General features: G+C 59.9%; 2 protein-coding genes across 7 annotated transcripts; both read right to left on the bottom strand.

The window, feature by feature from the left end:
- Positions 1-105: 105 nt before the first annotated feature.
- Positions 106-17,136, bottom strand: MTG1 (mitochondrial ribosome associated GTPase 1). 4 transcript variants are annotated; one of them, XM_057734111.1, is made up of 14 exons: positions 16,896-17,136; positions 16,417-16,550; positions 16,002-16,037; positions 14,912-15,264; positions 13,915-13,964; positions 9,854-9,945; positions 7,963-8,043; positions 7,363-7,419; positions 7,074-7,164; positions 5,760-5,821; positions 5,296-5,392; positions 4,945-5,026; positions 871-983; positions 106-600 (listed from the first exon to the last, which is right to left on the bottom strand). In XM_057734111.1, the coding sequence occupies exons 1-14, from the start codon at positions 17,134-17,136 to the stop codon at positions 491-493; spliced, it is 1,599 nt and encodes a 532-aa protein (XP_057590094.1). In that variant the 3' UTR covers positions 106-490. The 4 variants fall into 4 exon arrangements, 3 of the variants coding, with proteins under 3 accessions (XP_057590094.1, XP_057590097.1, XP_057590095.1); XR_009053641.1 differs by lacking the exons at positions 106-600; positions 871-983 and having other exon boundaries at positions 4,987-5,026; positions 6,958-7,164; XM_057734114.1 differs by lacking the exons at positions 106-600; positions 871-983; positions 4,945-5,026 and having other exon boundaries at positions 5,295-5,392; positions 6,950-7,164.
- PAOX (polyamine oxidase) lies at positions 17,115-25,106 on the bottom strand. Of its 3 annotated transcripts, XR_009053642.1 has the most exons (8): positions 24,829-25,106; positions 23,797-24,283; positions 22,885-23,084; positions 21,075-21,327; positions 20,284-20,396; positions 19,701-19,858; positions 18,740-18,889; positions 17,375-17,490 (listed from the first exon to the last, which is right to left on the bottom strand). XR_009053642.1 is itself a non-coding variant. In XM_057734115.1 (7 exons), exons 1-7 carry the CDS (start codon positions 25,010-25,012, stop codon positions 17,347-17,349), a joined length of 1,539 nt encoding a protein of 512 aa, XP_057590098.1. In that variant the 5' UTR covers positions 25,013-25,106; the 3' UTR covers positions 17,115-17,346. The 3 variants fall into 3 exon arrangements, 2 of the variants coding, with proteins under 2 accessions (XP_057590098.1, XP_057590099.1); XM_057734115.1 differs by lacking the exon at positions 18,740-18,889 and having other exon boundaries at positions 17,115-17,490; XM_057734116.1 differs by lacking the exons at positions 18,740-18,889; positions 19,701-19,858 and having other exon boundaries at positions 17,267-17,490.
- Between the last annotated feature and the right edge of the window lie 1,952 nt (positions 25,107-27,058).

A 27,058-nucleotide genomic window follows, 5' to 3' on the forward strand; every position in this document is an offset into this window, starting at 1 on the left:
CCGACAGGAGCACCCTGGGGCACTAAGTGGCCCCTGTCCCGCGTTTCCTTGGTGGGGGGCCCAGGGCGGTGCAGGCGCACAACGAAAGGGCCAACCACAGACACAGGCCTTTCAACTTTAGATGTTAATGTTACAGGTTACACTTTCAACTCCTCCTAAGAAAACACCAGCTTCTCCTTAAAAGAATATTTAAGAGATACTGAACATGAGAGTGTCCTCCGCAGGCCAGGCACCCAGGGATGAACACTGCCCTGGTGTCCACACCCAGGCTCAGTCCCCTGTCACCGCAGGCCAGGCTGCAGAGCAGCAGGAGGGCACGACCTCCTTCCTGGAGCAGACCCAGGAGTGTCCAGTGACCGCAAAAGGCTTATGGACTGGGACTCCTGGGCGTCCACACACCGCACCCCACCCCCACCCCCGGCCGTGGAGCCAAGGGCAGCGGCGCGAGGTCCTCCCACTGGACCAGCTCCGGGCTCCGCCGCGGGGGTCCCTACAGGAGGTCCCGGTCCAGCATCACGGGGCCCAGCACCCCGCTGCGGAAGGCCTGCAGGAAGTCTCGGGCGGCCGCGGAGTAGTTGGGCTGGACGACGTTGACGTCACCTGGGGACGAAGGAAGGCCCAGTGAGGACGGAGCCCCACTCGGGGGCCCCAGCCCGCCCGCCCACCTCAAGGATGTTCACGTGGGCGTCTGCACCACACACCTGGGAAGAAAACAGAACGCGGGCGGCGTGGCCTGGGGCCTCCCGGGGCCGCAGCCCCGCAGCCCCGCGCGCCCCACCGCACACCACCCCAGCCTGGACCGGAAGCCCCGCCCCCGGAAACGCCCCCCCCCCCCCCCCCCCCCCCCGCCCCGGAGGCGCCCCGGCTCACCCGTGCCGGTCAGGACCTTCACCTTCTGCGTCTTTCTCAGCTTCACGGCCACGCGCTTCAGCACGCTGGCGATGTCGTCGCAGGCCTCGCCCAGGCCGTAGTGCTGCACGTACCTGCACGCGGGGCAACGATGGACGGCTCCACCAATGACCCCCCGTGGGCACGGGTGACAGCCGGGCGGGCCTGGGGGCCTCGCCCGCACTGGCCCTCCGTGTGGCCACGGCCAGCCGCCCCGAGACCCGCTCCCCCACCGGGGCCCTGGGCACGGCGGCCAGAGCAGCTGGGGCTCCCCGGGGGTGTCGTCCCCCGCCCGGAGCCAGCGCAGGCCGCGGCGGCAGCCAGGCCACAGGCACACGCTCAGTTTGCTGCCGAGGCTGCATCGGTGCCTCTGGGCGGGTGGCCGGAGACGGACGGCGGGTTTTCCCACGGACTCGAGCTCTGGGCCTGGCAGGAAGAACCAGCACGGGGCGGGCGCAGCACGTCTCAGGCTGAGCAGCCCAAGGCGACCAGTGTCTTCCACGGACAGGTGCCTCCGGGGCGGAGCCGGGACCCCTGGACCAGCACCTCCGCTGGCCCCTCCCCTGCACCGCCTGCAGGGCAGACTGTGCTGGGATGCAAACTGCAGCCGCACAGTGGAGGAGGCCAGGCGAGCCTCAGGCCACGCGCCCCGACCCCATGTGAGCATCAGAGCCCCGTCTCGGGGACACTCCTGAGGAATGCACACCCAAAATCAAACTTCCGAGAGCAGCAACCCCACGGGCCCCTCTGTCCCCAAGAGACCAACAAGCGAGGAAGACTCCCACCTGCACACGCCCAAGACCTGCCACCCACAGGTCTTCAGCGGCCAGACTTTCCAGAAACGCCAGGGACAGTGGAGGCCCAAACTGACTGCCTCAAACATCATGCAAAACATGAGATTTCAAATTCTACTTCTGGGGGACTTCCCTGGCGGTCATGTGGTTAAGACTCTGCACTTCCAATGCAGAGGCACCGGTTCAATCCCTGGTCAGGGAACTAGATCCTGCATGCATGCCGCAACTAAGAGTTCACATGCCACAACTAAGGAGCCCATGTGCCGCAGGTAAGGAGCCAGGAAGCCACAACTAAGGACCCGTGAGCCCGCCTGCCACAACTAAGACCCGGTGCAACCAATAAATAAATACATAAAAAACAAACAGATTCTATTTCCAGGACTTCCCTGGTGGGTTGTCCAGTGGTTAAGGCTCTGTGCTTCCAACGCAGGGGATGCAAGTTCAATCCCTGGTCAGGGAACTAAGATCCCATGTGCTGCGTGGCGTGGCAAAAAATAAAGAAAACACACATCAACTTCCACTTCCATGCAGCAAGGTAACAGGGACTGGGTCTACCCGCCATCTGAAATAACAGGAAAGGAAGAAACAACCAAAAAGTCACAAAACAATGATTTTCAAGGCACCACACATCAGGCCACAAAGAGCGTGGCTATGGGAACAAGGAGTGTCGGGCTCGACACGGGAAGCCTCAGGCCACGGCGCAGGGAGGGGCTCCGCAGAGGCCAGAGTGGAGAGGCGGCACCAGAACCCGGGCCACTGCCGGCTTCAGGGGAGCCAGACAGGGCAGAGCTGCCCAGAGACAGGACTCGCCCTCAAACGGTCAGCAGAGAAAGTTTCCCGAGGCCACAGAGAACCACCCAGCAGGTCAGAGGGGGAGCAGCCAGCCTCCTCAGAGCCAGGAACAGATGGAAACCCCAAGATCCACGGGCCCTGGGGAGGGGGCAGAGCAGCCCTCGGTCAGGGAACTGCTCCAAGCCCACCTGATAAACCACACACAGGGGCTTCCCTGGGGGCACAGTGGTTCAGAACCCGCCTGTCAGTGCAGGGGACACGGGTTCCAGCCCTGCGCGGGGAAGATCCCATGTGCCACGGAGAAACTAAGCCCGTGTGCCACAACTACTGAAGCCCGTGCACCTGGAGCCCATGCTCTGCAACAAGAGAAGCCACCACACTGAGAAGCCTGCGCACCACAACGAAGAGTAGCCCCTGCTCGCTGCAACTAGAGAAAGCCCACGCACAGCAACGAAGACCCAACACAAACAAAAATAAATGAATAAAATAATAAATCTTTAAAAAACAAACAAACAAAAGCCATAAATGAAAGACCCAAAAGGACCAAACCGTTTCCAACTAACAGTCCCAGAAGAGGAATACAAAGACACCCGTCACCCAAAAGGTCTGGTTCACATGCCATCAAAAGCTGTCGGTCACACACAGCAGGAAAACTGACCCATCACAAGGAGAAAACGCATCACCTGAAACCACCCCAGATGCTGGAATTCACAAAGCATGGGACTGGTTATTAGAACTGCCTTCCCTGTGGTTACAAAGTTATGAAAATACACAGAAAGAAAAAAAACGACCCAAGTGTAGTGTCTAGAAGAAAAGCTAGCAAACACACCCCGAGGGGCTTCACGTACATCAGACTCTGCGGAAGGAAGAGACGCCGAGGGCGCGGGAGCCCCAGCCCGCTGAGCCGGCCCCTGCGCCCCTGCGCACAGCGGAGGCCTGCGGAGAGAACAGCTGCGAGTCTCCCAGCTGTGATGCAGCTGCACAGCCACAGGTGCAGGAACTCAAGGAATACAGCACAGAAACGTGAAGAAAACCACCCCAAGGCTCAGCGTCAGAAACCGCTCAGAAGCGCGATGAAGAGAACTCTCAGCAGCAGCCAGGGGCTCGCGTACGCAGAGCACAAAGGCGGACCGACGGCAGATGTCTCACTGGCAACCGCGGCCGCTCTGCGGGACTGAGGACGCCCGTCCCCTCGGATCCCACACACGGGACCAGCGCCCTGCGCGCACACAGGTGAAACGAACACACCTTCCGACACGCCTGCTTCCCCATCGGCGTCACGGAAACCTCAGACCGAAGACGGCCCTGCGGGAGGCGCCGAGCCCACCGCCGAGCCAGCGTCTCCACGTCACACCCGCGCAGACACAAAGCGTGGCAGGCGGCGGCCCAGAGGTGAGGGTGAGGACGGCGGGAAGGCCCTCACCCCACACTCGCCAAACCCTAAAGCAACCTCCTGCCAAGTTACAGGTAACAGGCTGACAGAGAAATCTCAAAAGGTGTCATTAAAAAAGCCCAGTGAGAGCAAAAAAGAACAAAGAATACTTGGGACAAATGGCGAAATGACATTTGGAACCCTAACGGCAGTGATCACACCCGACGTAAATGGTCTAAATACCAAAAATAAAAGCAGAAACGGTCAGACTGGGTAAAAAGCAAGGCCCAACTGTACGCGGCCGATAAACACATTTTAAAAGTAAGACACACAAGCTCAAAGTAAAGGGACAGAAAAGGGAGCACGTGAGGGAGACTTCAGAACAGGGACTCTCCCGAAGGATAAAGGAGGTCCATCCTCACATCGCCAGGAGAACCCAACGACCTCCCGAGGGTCCGCCCCCAGCAACGGAGCCCAGACAGCGGGGAAGAGACCAACCTGGCGCTGCTGGGAGGGCCCATCTCTCCGCTAAAGGCACAAACAGGAAGTCAGCAACGGGGAAACAAGGCAGGAGCACAGACCCGAGAGCAACAACGCAATAAAAGCAGCAAACAGGAAGTCAATGAAACCAAAAGCTGGTTCTGCGGGGAAAGTCAGTAACCTGGGACTGGCATCCTCGAGGCGGTAAAGGACCTCTCTGGGGCCCTAGGGGACACCAGCGCTCACACCGTCCTCAGCGGTGGGAACAGGAAACCTCCCGGCAGTGACCCGCGTCAGAACACGGGTGAGTCCCGAGACGACCGGGCTGAGCGACCACAGCCAGGCAGGGAGTCCACACTGTGTGGCTCCACGCGTGAGATTCTAGAAGGTGCCGGGAAGCACATGGGGCAGAAAGGGGTGCGGAGGAGGGGCTTACAAAGCAGCACAAGAACTGGGGGGTTTTGGGACTGGGTAACGGTTTCACAGACGTATCCACATGTCTATCAAACTGTACACTTTAAATGACTGCAGGCTGTCTGTCTACCGTCCCGTAACGGTGCTTTTTCTCCGTTACATTTGGCTGGGACGGAGAGGAAGGGCCCACACTCCCACACTCACCCCAGGAGCTGGTGCCTGTTGAGGGTGTAGAGAAGGTAGTCGGCCAGGGTCTCCTCGCCCACCAGGTGGTCCAGCACCGTGCCTGGGAACAGGCAGTGAGGGTGAGCACGCAAGCATGCCCTCCCCGCCCCGCCAGTCAGGTGGGAGGAGGGTGCCCCCTCCAGGGCAGGCCAGGAGGACCGGTGTGGCCAGAGGGTGCGGAGCGTGTCACCTGTGAGCCAGGACTGCACACGCTGCCTGAGGCGTCCTGCACCACAGCACCGGACGTCCCCGCAGCAGCCAGGCTAAGGCCCACACAAGCTGCCCGGCCTGGGGGCCTGGGGTCTGGGGGCCTGTCAGGGGCTGGCTCACCGCATAGGGCCAGCTTCAGGCCCGTCTCCACGCTCGCGATCCGAGGAGCCAGCACCCCGGGAGTGTCCAGCAGGAGCATCAGGGGCCGCTCACACACCTGTGGGCGCAGAGGGGGTCCGCTGCCGCTCAGGAAGCCGGGAGCAGCCCCTCCCACCGGGCCTCCTGCCGGTCCTGCAGGCTCGAGCAGGCCCCGGAACCTGCCCACGGTGGCGTCACCGCCACCAGCTCTTGGCTTCCCCACAGGACGCCACTCCCACGGGACGTGGAGAACAAGCAACGCGGCAGCCCAGCAGTGCCTTCCTCGCAGGACAGGCTCCGCCCTGACCCCTGTGACCTCGGGCAGGTCTCCTCATCCGTGAGGCGGGTGACACCTGTGCTCCCCCAGGCTGGGGTGGGGACCGGGACAGCGCTCAGCAGACAGGGCAGAGTGAAGGGGCAGCGGGGGCCCGCAGCCAAGGGCCCACCTGAATCCTGGACATCACGGCTCGGGTGACCCCAGGCTCACCGCCCACCCTGGTGGCCTTTCCTGCGGATAAAAGGGGGATGTCAGTGTCTAACACAGAGGCAGGTACGCCACGGACACACGTGGAAACCTAGCAGAGTCCAACGAGCCTGCTGCAGGGACTCCTCCCACCAGCAGAGAAGGGTCTCCCAGGGCCCGGGAAGCAACCCCAGACCTGCTGAGGGCTGGCCGTGACAGCGGGGCCAGAGCTGCCCGTGGGCATCACCTTCCTCCCGGCGAGACTGGGTCCCGCGCATCCGCCCCCCGCACCGCCCACAACAGCCTCTCCGTGGGTCACTCCTGACCAAGAGGGCGCCTGGGCTCTCTACACTGGCTGCGCTGGGTCCCAGCGGAGAGCGTGTCCCAAGCAGACTCTCCACCCTCTGCTGAATCAACACGAGGGCACAGGTACACGTGCGCCCGTCAGCACATGGGTGGCTAAACAACACGTAGCCCGTCCACACCACAGAATGCTGCCCGGCCTTAGAAAGGAAGGAAGCCGTGCCTCGTGCTACAACCTGGACGGACCCCGCAGAGTCCAGCTCTGGGAAGTGACCCCGACGTGGGTCAAATCCTGTGACTGCAGTTACGCGGCACCAGAGCAGTCAAACCCACACAATGGAAACTAGACCAGAGGTTCCCAGGGGCTCGGACAGCAGTTACCATTTACGTCTAGAGTTTCCGTTTGAGATGATGGGAAAGTCTGGAAGTAGATGGTGTGATGGTTCACAGCATTTAATATATTTAATGCTAATGATGTTTTTTAACGCCACAATTAAAGAAAAATAAAACAACAGCTGACTATAACAGCTCTCCAGCTGGCAGCAGGAACAGCCCGAGACGACGGTCTAACACAGGTCAGTCTTTGCGGTGGTTCCCGCAGGACACGCTCGTGCAGACTTGGTGTCAAAGGTTAACAGACATGGGACGAGCACACAGGTTTGGAGCGCCTCCTCCCCAGATCCTGGCCTGATGTCTCACCCCACGCATCCTACACGCCCTGAGCACAGAGGGTCACAGAGACAGATGAAAGCACAAAACCACCAGTGTTTAGGAAAATCATCGTGTGTGTTAAACACTGTAATTAAACATTTAATTTTAAAGAGAAAGCAAATGAAGTATAAACTGCACAAGGGAATGACTGTATCTCACCAGCTCACCGCATGCCAGGCTGTCAGCGGGTCCTCCTGGTGGAAAGAGAGCCCCCAGCGAGCGGGGGTCTCGGGCTCTGAGGTGTCATCCCAGCATGAGAACCAGCGCCTGCCCGGGGGAGTACCTTTCCTGAGGTGCTGCCTTCGCAGGGAGTTGATGAGCGAGGACTTGCCCACGTTGGGGACCCCGATCACCATGATGCAGTACTCTGGGTTCTGCAGGTGCAAGGGCTGGGGTCAGGGGCCCACCCGGACCCCCCAGACCCCCACACACCCAGGCCAAGTTAACAGGAAGCTGGGCCACTGAACCGGCCCTGCCCACCCCACCTGCTGAGACCCGGAGGACAGAGGGCTCCCCGGGCTGTGCGCGGCAGCTGGGCCTGGGGCTCCCCAAGGGGAGGGACCACCACCAACCTCCCCTCGGTGATAGCGGTAGCTGCTCCCAACCAGCTCCGTGACCATCGGGATGACCTGCAAGGAACAGACCACAGGCACTCTCCTGTGGGGACCAGGCCGCCCCTTAGCTTCGGGAGGTGGTCACTCCAGCGTCCAGCACCAGACAGCTCAGGTCCGAACACGTCAGGTTCAGGCTGCCCTGCGGCGGGGCGGGGGTGGGGGTGGGCGGGGTTGCCTGTGCCCTGCCCCACCCCTCCAGCAGGAACCAGCAGGACAGCCCCTGCGGGGGGACGGCTGTGACTGCCAGCACCTGCTAACAAAAGACGCATGTCAGCCAGTGAAATCCTCAACACAGCTGGGAAAACAGGCACCGGCCGCTCCAAAGGCCCCTCCTCCTCTGACCCCGGGACGCCTCGCAGCCAACTGCTCCTCCCACCATCAGCCTGTCCGCGCCCACGGTGCTCCCGGCACCGGCACCAGGAGACGCGTGTGCCCAGGACCCGAGCACACACAGGTCGCCTCCGACCCTCTGCCCCCTGTGGAAGCACAGACTAGTTCATGGTACTTCTCCAGTGATTCAAGCACAAGCATCAGAGCACGAAACACGACAAAACCCACCTGCTTGATATTTTCATCCTTCACACAGTTGGTAAAAATGACGTTTTTTAGGCCTTCTCCTTCCAAGTGTTGTATAATTTTCTGAAAGAGACGTTTGTTTTAAACACGACATGTAGACACGGGCAGCGTCACACGCTAAAGGGCCCAGAGCCACGGCGACTGGGGACTCAGGGCAACGCAGCCCCGGGGTAGGCTGCCTGAGGGGACGTCAGAGGAGGGCGGCCTGGCCCCGGGGTGGCCCGAGTGCGGGCTCCACGTGGGGACCTGGGGCGAGGAGGCCGAACCAGGTTATCCCAGGTCACTTCCGGCACTGGAATCGCCTGGTGCTGGCCCCCATTTAGTCGCACCATCGTCACTCCTGCTCCCCAACCAGCGTCCACAAACGACCTCCACTTAAACTAAGGTTTGAACCTGATCTGATTACAAAGTAGATGGAATACTTTAAAAGCCCAAAAGCAAACAAATTAATATGAACCCACTGGCCTTAACATGAAGTAAAATCACTGCATGACTCATTTTCAAAACCGGAATTGTAGTTTGATCAGCTACTGATTTACTTAAAGGGACAAAAATGTCACCCAGTACCTCAGTGTTACTCATTTATTTGTTATGATGACGCAGATCAAGGTCAGGCCTTCACAAAAAGATACGTGAAGCCACACTTCAAGCGCACAGATTTGCACAGGATACCCCCACCCCTCCACAGAGCCAGGCCCGGAGCGGCCACCCTGGGGACTTCTCTCCTCTCCCCGCCAAGCCCTGGGCCGCAGCACCTCAGAGGAGGGGCAGACACTCCAGCTGCCTCCCGCAGGTGAGACCCCCCTGCCCCGGTGTCAAGTCACCTAACGTGCCCATCACTCCACTAAAATTAGCATTTTGGAGCAGAAGCAATCATGGATGATACGACCCAAGTCTCGACTAAGAAAAGCAATTGAAAGCTTGTGATGACAGGTGACGACGACGGTCCCTGCAGTGAAGCCCGCTGTGGGGCAGGAGGGAGTTCAGTGAGCAGAGGCGCAGCCTGAGAGCTGGGGGGGGGGGGGGGGGGGTGGCGTCCTGACGGCACGCCTGCCATGGGGGCACTCAGTGAACAAAGGACCCCGTGGCTTCAGAACTTGTGTTTCCCTGGAAACCTGGTGCTACAGGCCAGCGGTTGGGGTTTAAATAACTCAGTGTACCACAGCCAACTAAGAAACCGGAAACACGCTCTTACTGCTGCGAAAGGAAAAGCTAACCCCACCCCCCCCAAAAAAAGCAAAAAACTGGCTTGAATTCAAGGTTCTGACGCCTACTCTTTACGAAGGATTTGACAACAGCAAGGAAAGCAGAGAACACTTCACGAGTACTACTTCCTGACTCCTGTTTCTCTTCCTCGGGGGCAACGGGAAATATCCGCCCCCCCAACACTGCATCCCCATCCCGTGAGGCTCGGGGAAGCCCAGCTGCCTGGGCCTCCCCGCTGCCAGCTTCCAGATCACTGGGTGGGCAGCAGGCAGCCCACAGGTCAGCCAGGGTCCGCGAGGCCGTGGGACTGGCCAGTGAGGACACCGGGGGCAAACGCAGCCACGCCGGGAGGCCTCCAGGCCAGCACGTCCAGGGTGACGGCCGCTCGCCTCACGAGGGAACTGGGACGTTAGTGAATGACCATAAAGTACGACGTGGACACGGCCCCGGAGCAGCCGCCACAGCCCCCGGGCTCACAGCCTCACGGGTCCGGCAGCCACCACGTGGGGCGCTCGGCTCCGGGCGCGCGTCCCGGCCGCCTGCCGGGGGAGGCCCCCGTTTTGACCGCTTGGACGGTCGATGAATCAGAGGGTATTTGCTAAAGCGGGTGGGCCCGGGCGACCGGCACCACGTCCACCCAGTGACCCAGCGAGACGCGGGCCGTTACCTGCCGCTCCTTCAGATCCGCCAGGTCCATCTTGTTGAGGACGAGCAAGTGGGGCTTAAGCCCGAGGGTTTCCTGAAACAGAGGGTTTCGGCCTGAAAGTGGAATGTGGCAAAATTAAGGCAAAACTCCTCCAAAGCTTTACCAGCTGATTCACGCGTTCTGCTTTGTCTTGTGATGCAGGTTGGACCCCCGCCTTGGAAAGGAAACCTGCAGAAGGAAGGGCCAGCGCGGAGGAAGCCCGGCCAGCGTGGAGGAAGCGCGGCCAGACCGGAGGAAGCCCGGACAGACCGGAGGAAGCCCGGCCAGCGCGGAGGAAGCCCGGCCAGCGCGGAGGAAGCCCGGCCAGGGCGGAGGAAGCCCGGCCAGGGCGGAGGAAGCCCGGCCAGGGCGGAGGAAGCCCGGCCAGCGCGGAGGAAGCCCGGCCAGGGCGGAGGAAGCCCGGCCAGGGCGGAGGAAGCCCGGCCAGCGCGGAGGAAGCCCGAACAGCGCGGAGGAAGCCCGGTCTGGAAGCGAGCGAGCCCAGCCTCCCAGCCTCAACGCCGAGACCAACCCCCCATCCTGCCCGCCCCGCGCCACAGAGCCACGGCGGGCCCCTTGCTGCTTCCTGTGGACAAGAGGCAGAACACAGGCAGGGTGCTGGCTCTCACGTGCCTTCTCAAACAGGAATGATGGTGGCAAAAACAAAAAACAAAGCTCAGTGGAAGGTTTTACGACTAGATCACTGTTTAGTTGCCAAAACGATCTGATCCCTCAAAAAAAGTGCCTCCCATTGAGTCCTAACTAGTATATGTCAAGCCACCACTGCCACCCTCTGGAGTCCCCACGGAGCCCTCCAGGGAACCTGCCCCCTTACTGCCAGGGCCCCGTGGCGCTCACTGTGAGGCCCCACCTGCTGTGACACGAACACAGGCAGGAGGGGAGGCCTGCGTCTTCACCTCATGAGCGCCCGACCCTTCCTGGCGCTTGTCCACCATGAGGCCCGCAGCACCCAGTTAAGCGCTGTGTCCCCACCCACACAACAAAGGGACTTTCCATAAATAGCACTCTCCCCTCAGGAGTTAACCAAGCCTGTGCTCATTCGGAACACGGACAGCCTGCAGACTCCCTCGTGGGCCATCCTGGAGGAGAGACCAGAACTTCCACTAGAGACTAACAGGAGCAGAGGCGGCCTCTCATCACAGCACACAGAACAGCAACAGCAGGTTTCGCTGGTTCTCAATCACCAGACACATAACTGCCAGTAAGCCACTCTGACTGGCAGGAGATACTGTGTGAACTATATATTTAGCCCACAGCAGAGAAATTCGACACGTTTCCGCAGACACTCCAACAAGCCTTTGAAACAGTGGCAGTGGTTCCTCACCCTTACCCTAGAGCTGGTGGTGACCCTCACACCAGCACTTCTGTCACAGAAGGAGAATCTAAACGCAGCTCAAACAAACACACAAAAGTGGGCCCTGCAGAGCGTGCTCATCACCGAGCAAGACGGCCACACCTCGCCAGCCCACGCCTCGGGGGCAGGAGAAAGCCTGGCTGGCAGGAACTTTTTTTTTTTAACCTATTTATTTTATTGGCTGTGTTGGGTCTTTGTTGCCTTGCGCGGGGGCTACTCTACGTTGCGGTGAGTGGGCTCTAGGCACATGGGCTTCAGTAGTTGCAGCACATAGGCTCAACAGTTGTGGCGCACAGGCTCTAAAGCGCAGGCTGAATAGTTGTGGCGCACGGGCTTAGTTGCTCTGCGGCATGTGGGATCTTCCTGGAGCAGGGATCGAACCCGTGTCCCCTGCACTGGCAGGCGGATTCTTTATTATTTTTTTTTTTTTTTGGGGGGTACATCAGGTTCAATCAACTGTTTTTATACACATATCCCCATATTCCCTCCCTTCCTTGACGCCCCCCCCTCGAGTCCCCCCCCACCCTCCCTGCCCCAGTCCTCTAAGGCATCTTCCATCCTCGAGTTGGACTCCCTTTGTTATACAACAACTTCCCACTGACTATTTTACAGTTGGTAGTATATATATGTCTGTGCTACTCTCTCGCTTCGTCTCAGTTTCCCCTTCACCCCCCGCCCCCTCCCATACCTCGAGTTCTCCAGTCCATTCTCTGTATCTGCTTCCTTGTTCTTGTCACTGAGTTCATCAGTACCATTTTTAGATTCCGTATATGTGAGTTAGCATACACTATTTGTCCTTCTCTTTCTGACTTACTTCACTATGTATGACAGATTGTAGTTCTATCCACCTCATTACATATAGCTCCATCTCATCCCTTTTTATAGCTGAGTAATATTCCATTGTATATATATGCCACATCTTCTGTATCCATTCATTTGTTGATGGGCATTTAGATTGCTTCCATGTCCTGGCTATTGTAAAGAGTGCTGCAATAAACATTATGGTACAAGTTTCTTTTGGGATTATGGTTTTCTTTGGGTATATGCCGGCAGGCGGATTCTTAACCACTGTGCCACGTGGGAAGCCCCGGCAGGAATATTTTAATGGAGGTTCCATATCCCACCTGGAGAACCCTACTGCTGGGCTGGATTGGAAGGATGGGGTGTGCCAGGCAGAGGTCGGAGACAAACGGTGCTATCCATGTATCAAAGGGGAGCTTCTGGGCCCCACACCAGGGATTCTGATTCACTGGCCCGGCAAAGGACCCAGATATCAGTATTTTCAAAAGCCTCCTGGGGGGAGGGTTCCCTGGTGGCACAGTGGTTGAGAATCCGCCTGCCAATGCAGAGGACATGGGTTCAATCCCTGACCTGGGAAGATCCCACATGCCACAGAGCAACTAAGCCTGCGCTCTAGAGCCCATGAGCCACAACTGTTGAGCCCATGTGATGCAACCACCAAAGCCCACGTACCTAGACCCCATGCCCTGCAACAAGAGAAGCCACTGCAATGAGAAGCCCATGCACCACAATGAAGAGTAGCCCCCACTCTCTGCAACTAGAGAAAACCTGTGTGTAGCAACGAAGACCCAACACAGCCAATAAATAAATTTATTTAAGAAAAAAAAAAGCCTCCTGGGGGAATTCTAATGTGTAAGGAGGACTGAGAATCTGTGCTTCACATGCCAGTAACTATGACAGGTGACACTGCTGGCCACTGTGCTGGTGACTGGACCAGAGCAGGGACCAGACAGAGGAGGTGGATAGAAACCAGGTAACAGGCAGGAAGGCTCAGGAGGGTCTCCCCTGCGCTCCAGTGCTGCTCCAACTCTAGTGCGGGGGGGCGGGGCGGTTCCTCAACACCAAGCAACTCTCCACCACCGGCTGGGTGTCCTGCTACTCAACTCAATTCTGACACCACCTACCTGGAGACGGCGCCAGACCCCACAGGTAAGAGCTCAGGACTGCCACCCCCCCCCCAACTCCAGACACCGACTGCAAGTCCAGGTTGTCACCTGTCACGTCTGACCCACGGGCTATGGATCAGGGGTTCCCATGACCCCCCTCCTCGGGCTCTAGTGAAACCAGTTTGCTAGCGTGGCTCGAGGAATTAAGAGAAACATTTTACTTTATGGATTACACTGCCTGTGAGAGGACAGAACTCCGGGGTAGTCAAATGGAAGCCACGTATTGGGTGAGGAATGGGGAAGGGACGCGAGGCTTCCACCCTGCAGTTGCCACTCTGCCTGCGTCTCTGCTGCTCACCAACCTGGAAGCTGCCCCCACCCGCCCAACCTTCTGGGTTTTTACTGCGGCCTCATTACACAGGCAGGACAGATTGAACCATTGGCCTTTGGTGACTGAACTCAACCTCCAGCCCTTCTCCTTTCCCTAAGGTCAGGGAGTAAGACTGAAAGTTCTAATCCTCGGACATCAAGGTTGGCTCCCCCAGCAATCAGCACCCCCGGCCTTAGGTGACTGAGGGTCTTTTCCAAAATCACCTCATTAACGTAACAAAAGACACCTTAACAAGCTCCTCACTTAGGAAGTTCCAAGACCTTCAGGAGCTCAGTGCCAGAAGCAGGACAAAGAGCAAATGTGTAAACGTGTACGGCTTATGGTAAGTCACCCTGTCCCAACCACCAAAGGATATCCGGGCATCGTGCACCTCGATGATACAGTCCACCAGCTTGAGGCTGCTCTGCATCTTCTTCAGCCCTGGAAAACAGAAGAAGGGCGCCTGAGCTTTTTAAGAGAGGGGGAAGATTTAAGTGGAGCCGTGGAGACTGACACACCATCACACACCACCGAAAAGGAACACATCCGAGCGCGGCGCTCTGAGGAAGCATAACTGACACCCATCTGCTAGGCGTCGCCTTCAAATTCAAACCTGGCGGCTCAGGAGAGGGGCGCGGGGACCCCCGCCTGCCGCGCAGCCGCCCGTCACGGGGGAGGTCGGGGCCCACCCCCCGCAGTACCCTCACGCGCGCGCGGCGCTCGGGACAGCCCGGAACCTCTACGGGGCTCGGGCCACAAGGCAGAGCAAGAGCGGCCGCCCGGCTCCCGGGACCCCGGGGCCCGCGCGGCGGTGGCGCGGCTGCGGGCTCCAGCCCCGGCCCCTCGTCACCACACGCGCCTTCCCGCGGCTCGGCCTCGCCTCCGCGGCCCGCCCCGCTCCCCCCGCCGGCCCCCCGAGCGCCGCGCGCGGGGCTGGGGCGCCGAGCCCGGCGGAGGGGGCGCTCCCGGGGTGGGGGGCGGGCTGCGCCCTCCCGGGCCCAGAGCCGCCGGCGCGCGGCGAGCAGCGCCCAGAGGGGCCCGGGCGGAGGACGGCGCCCTCTCAGCAGCCGGGCGCGCTGGGAAGGCCGCCCCCGCCGCTCGCTCGGTCCCCGTGGGGCCTCCAGGGAAGCCTCTTCTCCGCGGCGCGGGCGGGAGCCGCGCGCCAGAGGAGCCTCGCGACCCCCGCCCGCCCCGCCGGGCCTCACCCTTGGCCATGTGGCCCGGGAACCAGCGCGCCACGCTGTGACCGTCCGTGGGGAAGCGCTCCCGCCAGGCGGCCCGGGCGGCGGTGCACAGAGCGCGCGGGACCAGCCTCATGGCGCGGCGGAGCGCTCCCGCGACGGACCCGCTCCCGCGACGGACCCCTCCGCCGGGCCCGCGACCCGCACCAGCGTTCCGGCGCACCAGCGTTCCGGCGCACCAGCGTTCCGGCGCACCAGCGTTCCGGCGCCCCAGGCTCCCGCAGCGCGGCCCGCGCGTGCGCACGACGCCGCCTCAGTCCGCAGACCCGGCTAGGGGGCAGGGCTCGAGGCCGGGGGCTGGGATAGGAGCGGGCCCTCCGAGCCAGGGGTGGGGCGGGGCGGGGCGGGGCGGGGCGGGGCGGGGCGGGCCCTCCGAGCCAGGGGCGGGGCGGGGCGCGCTCCGAGCCAGGGGCGGCCGCGCGCGGCCCCGGATGCTCTTCGGGATCCAGAGTTTGATAATCGATGACGTTGAAAAACCCTGGTTCTCCCTTAAGCGTCTCCTGAGCATAGGTAACAAAAGTTAGCAGTCCGCTGTCAGTCTGGTCCCTTTTTACAAACTTGGTTGAAGTTTTTCGGATATTTTAAACTTAGAAGTGTAATACCCTCCCTTTCTTTTTCAAGTACTCTGGGTTTTAATGGAACAAACACTTTGCAAACACTGACTGCAGTTCTGCTAAATTAAACCCATGAGTACAAGGAGCCTGAAATTCTCTTCACTGTTCCAATACTCTGTAACAATGTGGTCAGATTTTTAGGCTCTTTTCTATTTTTTTTCCTTTTTTTGTTTTTTTGGCTGAGCCACAGGGCTTGCAGAATTTCGGTTTCGCAACCAGGGATTGAACCCAGGCCACAGCAGTGAAAGCCCGCAATCCTAACCACTAGGGCACCAGGGAACTCCCCAGATTTTAACTTTAAATCAGGAGCCTGGGCAACTACTCGCTGCACTTTGAGTTACAAGAGTATGATGCTGATGGAATTTTTTTAAACAAGCTCCTAAAACTCCAAAGATGCTCAGATTCTCAACACAAAGATACCATACTGTCATCTTCATGGCCTTAAACCTCCTAACACTCAGGGCTAACGGTTCCTGGAGCTGAGACAAGCCCTCCGGTGGCTGAGTGAGACCACCTGGGCCTCCTGCTGGGCCCCCCAGCCCCTCCTCACTGAGGTGCCCTCAGGCCCAGACAGCCTGAGTGCTGCACACCCGGCTCATGAAACCTGAAACGTCAACACAGACCTCTGTGCCTGACAGACGCTGCGTTCTTCCGTGGCCCTAGGACCAAAGAGAGAAAATAAAACCCTGCTGAGTCCCAGATTTCTCTCACAGCTGTCTGACCGGCAGGTGCCCCGAGCAACACAACTGCAGGGACACAAAGCAGTGGACACACAGACCTCTGGGGGCAGAGGGCAGGAAGGTCCCTGGGAGGGTGATTTGACCCAAGATGAGAAGGTGATGAGAAGGTGCCAGGCCGGAGCGCTGGGGCGGAGGGCATGTCCAGCACCGCGGCTGACAGTCTGGCCGCTTGGAGCTGGAGAGGAGCCCAGAGGTGGTTTTCCAGGCATGCATGCGCTCCCCTGGGGAGCCAGGGCCCCCACCAGAAGCAGGACACACCCCACAGCCCGAGGTCTGAGGAGGGTCAGGAGTCACTGACCACGAGGGTGCCCGGCTGGGGGCCCCATGCCTGCCACGTGGAGTCCCGGCCTCTGCGGCTCCTGCAGCTCCCTCCACGGGCCGGCCTCCAGCTGCACCGCCTCCATGGGACCGTCCTGGAAAGATGCCCAAGCTCTGCGTGGCAGCCGTAAGACTGGCCCCTGCCAACCTCACCTGAGGCCTCTGTCCTTTCCTCAGCTGTGAGATGGGGGCCATGCAACCCATTCCCTGGGATGCTCTGAGGACGCGGCGAGGTAAGATGGGAGCAGCTGAGCACAGCACCCAGGCCCCCCGACACGCTCCCCACATTTATCCAACACTGCCCAGGACACCTGCTCCGCTGCACCCTTCAGGCCTCGCTGTTCACTTCCTCCAGAAAACCCTGGGCTCTCAGGTCAGAACAGGGTGCCCCCTCCCCTCCCCCGTGCACTCCTGTCTCGCACTCGCTGGCCCTCACCCAGCCCGCAGGGCAGCCGATACCTGATGAAGCACCTGTGGATGAACAACAGGGAGGTGCCCTGGCTCCACTGCCACCAGCAGTGAGGACACACCCGGGTCCAAGGTATCCGGGGAGGCGGGCCACATGCTGGGGGCACAGGGCCCGGCAGTGACCCGGGCCCAGGGCAGACAAGGACAGAGAGACCCACGCTGCAGCTCTGGGGCGCGAGGCCGACTCTGGACACAGGATGCTCTTATATTCTTTATGTTCCTCCAAGCGCATCAGGGGCGGCACCCCGCGTCTCCTCCTCCAGGAAGACGTCACGTTCACCTCAAGCTCAGCCCTGGCCAGACTCCAGCGACGTGAGAAAGGAGGGAGCTGACCCCCAGTGACATTAACATCCCAAATCCCAAGCCCAGCTGAACTTCATCCGTCAGAGGAAGGGGGGGGCCAGTCTCCCCCGACCCTGGCACCAGTGGGGCTGAGCCGAGCTCAGAGCCTGGGCTCCGGCCGCTGTGCCCGTGGGTCCCACAGAGCTATGAGCCGGTCAGCCTCTCTCCAGCCGGACAGCAGAGCCCCGTGTGTGGTGGAGTAGAACGTCCGGTGTGTGGCTTCCCCTGCAAACAGCACCTGGAGCTGCAAAGAAGGGTGGTGTCAGGGTGGGTGCCAGGGTCCGGCCACAAGCCCCAGACCTCTCCCGCCGCTGCAGAGCTGATGTGCGTGTGGCGCTCCGTTCCTCCCTCAGCCCCGCGCCCTGACATGATCAGGAAACAAGGGCCGGCACCACGGCTGCCGCCAGGGAAGAGGGCACCCACAGTGGCGGCCCCTCTGACAGCAAGCACGCCTGGAATCAACACGGTCACAAAACGGAAAACTCAGCAGACGGTTCGGAAGACAACGTGGAGAACATCACCCAAAACGCAGCGAGAAATCAAAAAGATGGAAACTAGGAGAAAAAGATAAGAAAATTCGAGGGCCAGCTCAGAAGTCCACCATCCAACCAAAAATCCAGAAAAAGGAAAGAAAACCATAATCTGATCGTTCAAGAGAATCCCAGAGGAGTGAACACATCGCGAGGCAGCACCGCCGGGCTGGGAGTGAGCCGTCACTGTGGGGCCTCTTGCCCTTTCATGCTCCCTCAGAGATTTGAAAACCAGGTGACGCGGCGACAGAGGAATCAGAGTGGCTTCAGGCTTCCGACAGCAACACTGCAGGATGTCTGCAAAGCCGAGGGCCGTGGCTCTCCAACTAGCATTTTACACCCAACGTGGGGCTTGCACCTTTTGGACACTCCTCCCACAGAGAGTGCGATCTGTGTCCGGCCCCTTGAATCTGGGCAGGCTCCTGACTGCTTTGTCCAGTGGGTGTGGCAGGAGTGGTGCTTCCGGACTTCCCAGCTCAGGCACTGGAGCGATGCAGCTGCCCCTGGAGCCCCGGGCAGCGACAGGGCAGCGTGACTGCACCGAGGCCACCACAGCGTGAGGAAGCCCAGGTCCCACGGAGGGGCCTCGGGCAGAAGCTGCAGCCAACATCCCAGCCCAGCTCGGGGCAGACGTGAGAGAAGCAGCCTCAGATGACCCCAGCCCGGCCCTGAGTCACCCAACCCCCCCCCGGTCATCTTCCCAGCTGAGACCCAGACGTCATGGGGCAGAAACACTGCCCCACGGTGCCCACCTACAGAATCCGTCAGCCCAGGGAAGTGGTTGTTTCCACCACTGGAAAAGAAACAGAGGCACCCTTGCAGCTCAGGTGTGGCCAGTGGCCACAAGGTGTGTAAACGGCGTGTAGCCGTCTTAGCAGAATTACTGCCTCACACGTGGGAGGGTGGGGAGAGGTCTGAGGGCTGGGGGGCAGAGGAGTATAAGACAGATGAAACTTCACGTGCCTGGCCCATGTGCAGTCAGTACTTCCCAAGACTGGAAAGTCAAGAAGCAACGTCATCAGAAAGCATCTAGAGGAGCTTCCCAGGCAGTCAGGTGGTTAAGACCTCGAGCTTCCAATGCCAGGGGCGTGGGTTCCAGCCACGGCTGGGGAGCTAAGATCCCACATGCCAAGAGGCACGGCAAACAAAAACAAAAAAGCACTTAGAACACTGAGCACAGAATGTTGGACAATGTGGAGCAATTGTTGTGAATTTTTAAGTGTGATAACAGCGCTGTGTCCTCTTTTAGAGAGGCACACTGAAATATCTGCAAATAAAACAACATCCCCTATGGGACAAGCCTAGGAACAGGTGTGGGTGAGGCCAGGGCAGTGAAACGCCAGGAACAGACAACTGTGAAGCCGGAGACGGGAACCCAAATGTTCTGCCAACCTTTGCAACATTTAAAGTTTTCCACAATTAAATGTTTTGTAAAAAGTGGTAGCGCTATAATGGGAAAGAATCTGAGAAATAACACACACACACACACACACACACACACACACACCCGAATCACTCTGCTGTATACCTGAAACTAACATAACATTTTAAATCAACTATACTTCAATTTTTAAAACTGGCTTTAAAAATGTGGTAGCACAAGCGTGCTCTTTAGAGATCAGAATCAGCCTGAAGAACGGTCTGGGAGGGGGTGATGGCGTGCCGCCGCCAGAGCACTGTGTTTTGTTTCTATCTGGCTTTAGTTGCCAGCACCACAGACTCCTGTGATGCTTCAAGCTACACGTGTATGATTCTGATTTTTTAAAAAATACGTTTTAAAATTACTGTTAATTTCAAAAACAAGATGGACTCTGAGTCTCGGGGCCCCGGCCTCCCACTGGATGGCACCCAGCAGCCCGGCCTTCTCCCAGGCCCCACGCCCTCGGCGGGACCCCGGTACCCTGGCCAGGCGGCCACATCCTACCTGGGCCCCCCTGCCGTCCGCAGGGAGGGGCTGGGCCAGCAGGTCCAGGTCGTCCCCGGAGCTGCCCACGGCCACGTAGCTGTAGGAACCACGGGTGTATGGGGCGCTGTGCCAGCGGGACCTCAGCACAGCCCTGGGAGCGGGGAGCCGGGGGTTCCCTGGGCCGAGAGATGCGCGCGTTACCAAGAGCCTCTCACCTTACAGCCTGAGCCGCTAAAGGTAAGGCACTGCCCGGGAGAAACCCAAGGCCCGGGGGTGTTAGCAGGGGGGTCCCCCGTCTCCTCCACTCCCCACAGGCATCGCCGCCTTTCCCGAGCCTCAGCGACGTGTCTGTAAGGCTCTGACTGGGGACAGCTGCATTCATCTTGGTGGCAGATTTTAGAAAAGAGAAGTGGGAATCGTTTGCAAAGCCATTTCAGTCCCTCCGAGACAAGAACTTTTAGGAAGTTCGAACACACTAACAGGAAGGACTGTCCCTGGAGACTCAGGGCCAAACCCAGTTCCTCTCTGGTGGGAGGTTTGATTCCCGTCACAGACCAGCCACCAGGACAGGAGGCAGCGCCATGGCCCCTGCGGTCAGTACCTGTCACCCTGCGGAGCACCTGGGTCAGAGACCGGAGCACGTCCTCATCTGACAGCGTCTCCATGAACTCGGACTCCAGCCCTGCGATGAAGCCGCAGAGCACGTGGCTGGCCCTGCGGGAGAGAAGCAGCACTGGGACTGGACCCGTGACACCCAGACAGCCTCCACCAGGGCCAGCAGCTCCGCCGGTGTGGCCGTGAACTCCCTTGACACGGGGTCTGCAAGGTCAGAACTCTCGGGGCACTAAGATGGCTCCTTCTGTCTCTACCACCGAGCACCGGTGCGGACGGCGGCTCCCAGCACGCTCGGGGTCTCAACAGGAACCTGAGAGCAGAGCCGTGGTGTCCCCACCGCCCACAGGCAGGAGAAAGCCCCATCGCTGCAGGGTTCTGTGAGGCAGCACGTCAGTAACTGTACCAAGTCCTGACCCCTGGGTGTGTCTTTCTAACCGCCGAGTGACAGGCCAGAGGGGACCGGTGCACCACGCAGACCCACAGACCCTGGCTCGGCTGCCAGGGATGTTCAGGCCTGGGTATCTGGCAGACACTTTCTTGTAAACGAGCAAAGCGTGTCTCTTACAAGGAAAACAACGCCGAGTATTTACTGCACACAGTGGGCCTCTGCCTATCCCTGCAGGGTGGGCCCAGGGTGTCTGTGTCACCCCTTTAGGGTGCCCTTGGGACCCCCACCCATCCAAACCCTCCAGAAACACCTCACAGAGAATCAGCATAGCGCTGGGCCCCATGCAGAGCTAACAGGTTTCCTTGGAGAAACCCAGCAAGAGCACGTACTCGAAGGCCGGCAGGACCCAAAAGCCAATCAGCTTCTTGAACCAGGCGGCCTGCAGCTCGGGGACGGTGTCCTCCAGGGGCGACGTGCCCTCCCACACCACCTGGATGTGCTGGCAGTCTGGCTGCCAGAAGGGCTCCTCAAACTCCAGGAAGATTTTATTGTTGGTCCCGAAGCCCATTTTCCTGATCGCTTCCGCCTTCTCGGTGGGCAGTGGCGGCTCAAAGAAGGTGTCCAGACGTTCTTTAAGAAAACCTGGAATTCATAAGTGGACTCAGCTTACACCATGTCAATCTCTTAAACTGGAGCCGACAGCCACGGGAAGGCACCCTGATCCCGTCAGAGGCGTCAGAGAAAGAGGCATCTGGGACCCACACAGGCTGGCTGGCAGGTCGTCTGGCCTCCGAGGCCAGCACCGCAACGGAGGGACACGACAGGTCCCTGAACACCTGGCCAAGCAGGAACAGGTCGCACGGCCCCCAGACTGCTCTGCAGGGACAGTTCTCCCTCCTGAGCCTTCTGCCTCTCAGTCTGCCCAGGGTTAGCCTGGAGGAGCAGCAGGACGTACTGGCTTTACCCAGAAGCCACATGAAAATTAATCAGGTTCAGCCCAAAGTCAACCCGCAAGGAGATGAAACATGTAGCACCAGCCAACATCGCAGGTCCGTGAGAAAAAGACGGACAACCCAACAGGAAACAAGGCACCGGCCGTGAGCATCCACGGAGGGGACTGTCCCTCCACAGCCGCCCTCTCCGTGCAGAGCTTCAACCCAGTAGTTCCTGCTACTGGAATGGATCCTACACATGTATGCCCATGAGTGTTTCTAAACATGCATGTGTACAGCACTGCGTACAACAAAACAAGTGAAAACAATCTAAATTTGCATCGATATTACATAACACACATGAGAAAATACATTGTGGCTGTAAAGAACAAATGGGACGGGCGCCTGGTCCCCCGTGAACAGCAGCCACACAGCCATGGTGATGCCCCCACTGACCGCAGCAGCCTCTGTGAGCACACACCACGACTGTGCACAGACAAGGCCTCCACGTAAAAGAAAAAAGACCGTGAGAGGCCTGTCTGTGCTGGTTTGGAAACGAAGAAGCAGCAGAGCACTGTGCTAACGTGTCTGGTATGATTCCATCGTGGGAGGAAGGAGCCGGGCACTGCGCAAGCGTCTCCACACTGACCCTCTCCCGGGGACAGGCAGGCGATGCGGCCACAGCCCTTCCATCTGCTCTGGCACCTGCCTGCTTTGTGACCTTGGGCAATTAAGTGACTTATCTCTGTTCACATCTGTCCAGCTGGGGACGGGGCATATGTGCCCCAGGCTGCCTGCGGAGTAAGTCAGATGAGCAGCACAGACTTGCTTTGAACCACCTCCACCTTTTACCAAATTGCCAGCTCCTACTCCAAGCCTCGCGTCTAAAGCATCAGATGCGGAATTAAATAGGACTATACACACGACTCCTTCACTCATTACTGCCGGGACCTGAACTTGAGACCACGCTTTCACGCCCTCTCCACCACTATGGAAGCAGTGTGGTGAACCTCCCGAGGCCGTCCCAACCTTTCTATAAATTACCTCCAAGAGGAGCAAGCCACCTGCTGACCTGTGTTTTCTCTTCTTGTGAAACTTTATTCCAAAGCACTTGATTGCTACAAAGCACAACACAGTAACTCTAGCCCAAATTCAGAATAAAAAGGTGAGCTCAGCAGCCAACAAATGCCCTAGGGCCAACGAGGCTGGAGAAAGCCAGAGGCCAGGGGCACCTGGGATGGGAACTGACCAGAAAAATGGGCTTTACCTAAGGGCACGGTGACGACCACGTGATGCGCGGGGAAGCGGCCTCCATCCTCACACTCCACCAGCACTGGAAACGTCTCCCCTGGAGCAGAAGCTTCCTGGAAGGACCCATTCCAGTGAACGGTCTTCACAGGCTTGTTAAAAACCATCACGTCCTTAGGCAAGGAGGCCATGATGCGGTCTGTGAGTCCTTGGTAGCCCCTAGGGGAGACAGTGGTGTCCCGTGGTTAGGACCAGGCCCTGGAGGCGAGTCTCTGAAACAAGCCCTCCAAGCTCACACCAGATCAGGGAGCTGCAGGGGGCTCTGGTCCTGGCCTAGGGGCCTGGCTCAGCCAGGGAGGGCAGGAGCGGAGGGGATCTCACAGGATTAAATAAACAAAGGGATGCAAAGCTCCCCAGGAAATTGTGGCGAGCAGGTTCCTCCTCCCCAAGCTCCCCAGGAAATTGTGGCAAGCAGGTTCCTCCTCCCCAGGCCCAGGGCTCCGCTTCTGGACATCAGCCCGGTCACGGTGCCCTCCCCGTGCAGGGCAGTCCTGGAGGGTCCTGCGAGTGCCTGGTGGAGGGACAGCCACCCCAACACAGAGGAGGGCCCGTCTGCCCGTCCCTGAGAGTGAATCCCCTGCACAGTGCTGACACACGAAGCCTCCTCCGCACAGGGCGGGCAGAGCAACACGGAATGCTTTTCCTTCTTTTAATCACTTGTTCTTGAGAATAATTCTTTTTCATAAGGGAGCAAAACTAGGGAAGTGAATGACCGATGTCTCTAAAACAGGAAAAACAAACAGCCCCCTGTCCCTCCCACCCATCCCCTGCCTCCCAAAGCTTGGTACAGGTAGGGACCCCCAGGGGTGCACGGAGGGACCTCCGGGGTGCACGGAGGGCTGTCCGCGTGGGGGGGAGGGCACGCCCGTACCCAGGAAAGGTGCAGTCCAGCCCTGGCAGCACAGTGTACTCCCCGAAAGGCGCGAGGGCCACCAGGTCCATGCTGTGGCTCCCGCTCACGCAGCACTCCACGCTGAACAGGTTGCTCAGGATGGCCAGCTTGAGCTTCCTGGTCTCCTCATCCCCTGTCCAGCCGGCCACATGCTGACGGATCTTCTTCTTGAGGTACTCCCCGACGCTGGGCTCGGCAGGCTCAGCTGCGTGCAGGAACTCCCTGGTCTGGTCTATGAGACCGTAGAACAGGCTGGCCATCTCCGCCACCAGCTCAAGGCTCACACGTGCCCCAGAGCTGGAGTAGGACACAGAGGGCAGGCCCACGTGACCCCCGGTCTCGACCAGCTGGTTCTCCTCCGACAGTGCCTTCTCCTCCAGCAGCCCGAACTCGGCAGCCAGCTGGAAGACGGGGTTGCCCTGGGAGGGCCCGTGGATCCAGTGAGCGCCTACCTCCACCACACCACCTGGGAGGGGGCAGGAGAGGCCATCTTCAGGTTCCCTCCCCTGAGAGCTTCTTCCGCACCACACCCAGCCCTGCCCTTCCCAAAAATGCTCTGAAAATCAGCCAGGGGGCCACACGGTCCCTGAGGACCACAGACGCTCCTGGCAGGGCGCCTCAGACCGAGTCTAAGCGGAGCCCCCGGGGGAAGGGGAGGCGGGCCTGCACCTGCCTCGGGAGGACCCCTGGAGGAAGGCCTGGCGGCAGAAGGCCTGGCGGCAGACGGGGCGCCAACGGGCGACCGGGAGGCCGGGGAGGGAGCTACCTGCGGGGCCATAACCGGGGCCCCTGTGCGGAGCCACGGGCTCCCCTCCCCGGCAGGGGCGTCGGGGACCCGCGAACTTCGGCCAATGAACCGGGGCAGAGCGGGGGGTTCGCTCAAGGGGCCGGAGGAGGGTTCCGGCCGCTGAACCCTGGACGCGGGCCGAGCCAGGAGGCAGCAGCGCGCTGGCGGCACCGACTGGGCTCCGGGAGGGGGTTCCGGGAAAGGCGTTCCGGGAGGGCTGCTACCGAAGCTGCGCTCCGAGCGGATGCGGCCCCCGGCGCGGGCCGTGGCCTCCAGGACGCGCAGGTGCGGGAAGGCCGGGTGGCGGCAGAGCCTCTGCGCCGCGCCCAGCCCCGCGATGCCGCCGCCCACCACCAGCACCCGCGGGCCGCGGCCCGGGGCCTCCGCCTGACGGCCGCCCGGCAGCATCGCGCCGTCCCCGCCGCTCCGGGGTTCGGGGAGCCGGGAAGACACCCGGGGCCGGCCGGGCACGCGGGGCGGGGCCGGAGGTGGATGCGGAAGCGGGGCGGAAGGCGGGGCCGGAGGTGGAGCAAGGGGCGCGGGGCGGGGCCGCCCCCCGCCGGGGTCCCACCGGGCTCCGCGCGCCCCTCTGGGCTGGGCTGGGCTGGACCGGGGACAGCCCCTGGAGGCCTGGCCCAGCGCCGAGGCGGTGGCGGAGGGCGCGTGCGGAGGGGTCGGTGTGTATCCCCCGGTGCCGCGCGGCGTGGGCACGCGTCCCCACCGAGGGAGAATGGCGGCGGCCGGCTGGCCAGGCGGGTTGTGTCCCCTTCCTAAGGAGACGCGGGGACGGCGACCCGAAGACGGAGGAGGCGCCTCCTTCTTGCTTCAGGTGCGGGGGCGAGCGCCGTCACCTCCGGACCCGGTGGAGCGCGTGGACGCTCAGGGCGGGACGGGGAGAGAGCCTCCAGGCGACGACAGTTTGCGTGTGTGTACACAGGATTCGACACACAGGAAGTACAGAGTTCGAGAAAAACGGTAAATGGAGAAACGCGTCTCGCATCCCCCTCCCCCTCTGGCCCCAGCAGAGGCAGACACATGTAAGCCTGCAGGCATTTCTGGAGAATTCCTCCAGTTCGGGCACGTCTCCCCTGCCTTCAGGGATGAGAAAGCGTCTGCCTTTTGCTAAAAGGGGCATCAGGCTTCCCTGTAAGCCCAGGTAGGGCACATCCTTCCTTTTCAGCCACACCGGAGTCCTGCTGCTCCCATCCCACCGCACACCTGTGCTTCCGCGGGCGTTCCGCGGCCACCTGGTGCCTGTGGGGTGGGGGTGCGCAGGGAGGGGCGTTAGCTCCGGCCTGAGCGGATGGTCTTTCCGTCTGGGGTCTTCCTGCGTCTCCCAGAGGAGCGCTTACCGCTCCCTGTGCTGCCCTCCTCAGACATACATTCTTGTTCTTGGATTCACTCATGTTTTGGTGAAGCTGAGCAGAAGTGTCTGGGAGATCTTTTTTTTTTTTTTTTAATTTTATTGGCTGTGTTGGGTCTTCGTTGCTGCACACGGGCTTTCCTTAGTTGCGGCGAGCAGGGGCCACTCATCGTGATGCGCGGGCTTCTCACTGCGGTGGCCCCCCTGTTGCAGAGCACGGGCTCTAGGCGCGTGGGCTTCAGTAGTTGCGGCACACGGGCTCAATAGCTGTGGCTCACAGGCTCTAGAGCGTAGGCTCAATAGTTGTGGCGCACGGGCTTAGCTGCTCCGTGGCATGTGGGATCTTCCCGGGGCAGGGCTCGCACCGTGTCCCCTACATTGGCAGGCGGATCCTTACCCACTGCACCGCCTATTAAGTCCCCTGGGAGGTCATTTTTTAATAGATATTGCAAAGCTGAAAATGTCTTCATTTTGCCCTCAACATTGTTCAGTTTGCCTGGACATAGAATTCTAGGTCAGAAGCCTCTTCCTTCAGACTCAAGGCATTTCTCTCTTTCTCCTCCCTCATAGGAGGGCTGTGAAGAAATCCACAGCCATTCTAATTTCTAATCCTTTACAAGCCGTGGGGGCATTTTCCTACCTAGAAGTTTTTAAGATCCTCTCCTTAAGTTTCATGACGTGGTGCTTCCGTGTGCCTGGGTTGTTATTTCCTGAGTCCGGCACTAAAAGGGCCCCAAGCCTGGAAACGCCTGTCGTTCCGTCCTGGCAAATGATGTCACTGATTATTTCACTAGTCAGTCGTTTCTACTGATGACTTGTCCCTAAGCAAACTCTCCAGCGTTCGCTGCTGCCTCTCCCTTACGTCCTTGATCTAGGCTGCCAGACTGAGCCTGGCCCTTGAATGCTCGCATGTGTTCTTCCCTTTTCCCTTTACGTTTCTGCTCTGCCTCCTGTGGGGTTTCTTCCATCGAGGCTTCCGTTCCTGCTGTGGTAGTGCTCACTTCCAGGAGCCCTTTCTTCTCCTACAAATGTCTCCTTTTAGAGAACAGAAGCGTCTCTTTGACAGGAAGTGCCCCTGCTCAGTCGCTGGG

The sequence above is a fragment of the Hippopotamus amphibius genome, chromosome 5 (genome assembly GCF_030028045.1).
Source record: "Hippopotamus amphibius kiboko isolate mHipAmp2 chromosome 5, mHipAmp2.hap2, whole genome shotgun sequence".
Taxonomy (NCBI): Eukaryota; Metazoa; Chordata; class Mammalia; order Artiodactyla; family Hippopotamidae; genus Hippopotamus; species Hippopotamus amphibius.

Coding starts and splice junctions, on each gene's coding strand:
- PAOX (XM_057734115.1), bottom strand. CDS start 25,012: ATGCTGCCGGGCGGCCGTCAGGCGGAGGCCCCGGGCCGCGGCCCGCGG. Junction 24,284..24,828: donor CCGCTCGGAGCGCAGCTTCG/GTAGCAGCCCTC, acceptor GCCCCCTCCCAG/GTGGTGTGGTGGAGGTAGGC. Junction 23,085..23,796: donor CTGGACTGCACCTTTCCTGG/GTACGGGCGTGC, acceptor TGTCTCCCCTAG/GGGCTACCAAGGACTCACAG.
- MTG1 (XM_057734111.1), bottom strand. CDS start 17,136: ATGCGCTTGGAGGAACATAAAGAATATAAGAGCATCCTGTGTCCAGAG. Junction 5,822..7,073: donor AAGGCAGCACCTCAGGAAAG/GTACTCCCCCGG, acceptor TTTTATCCGCAG/GAAAGGCCACCAGGGTGGGC. Junction 5,393..5,759: donor CCGTGATGTCCAGGATTCAG/GTGGGCCCTTGG, acceptor CTGCGCCCACAG/GTGTGTGAGCGGCCCCTGAT.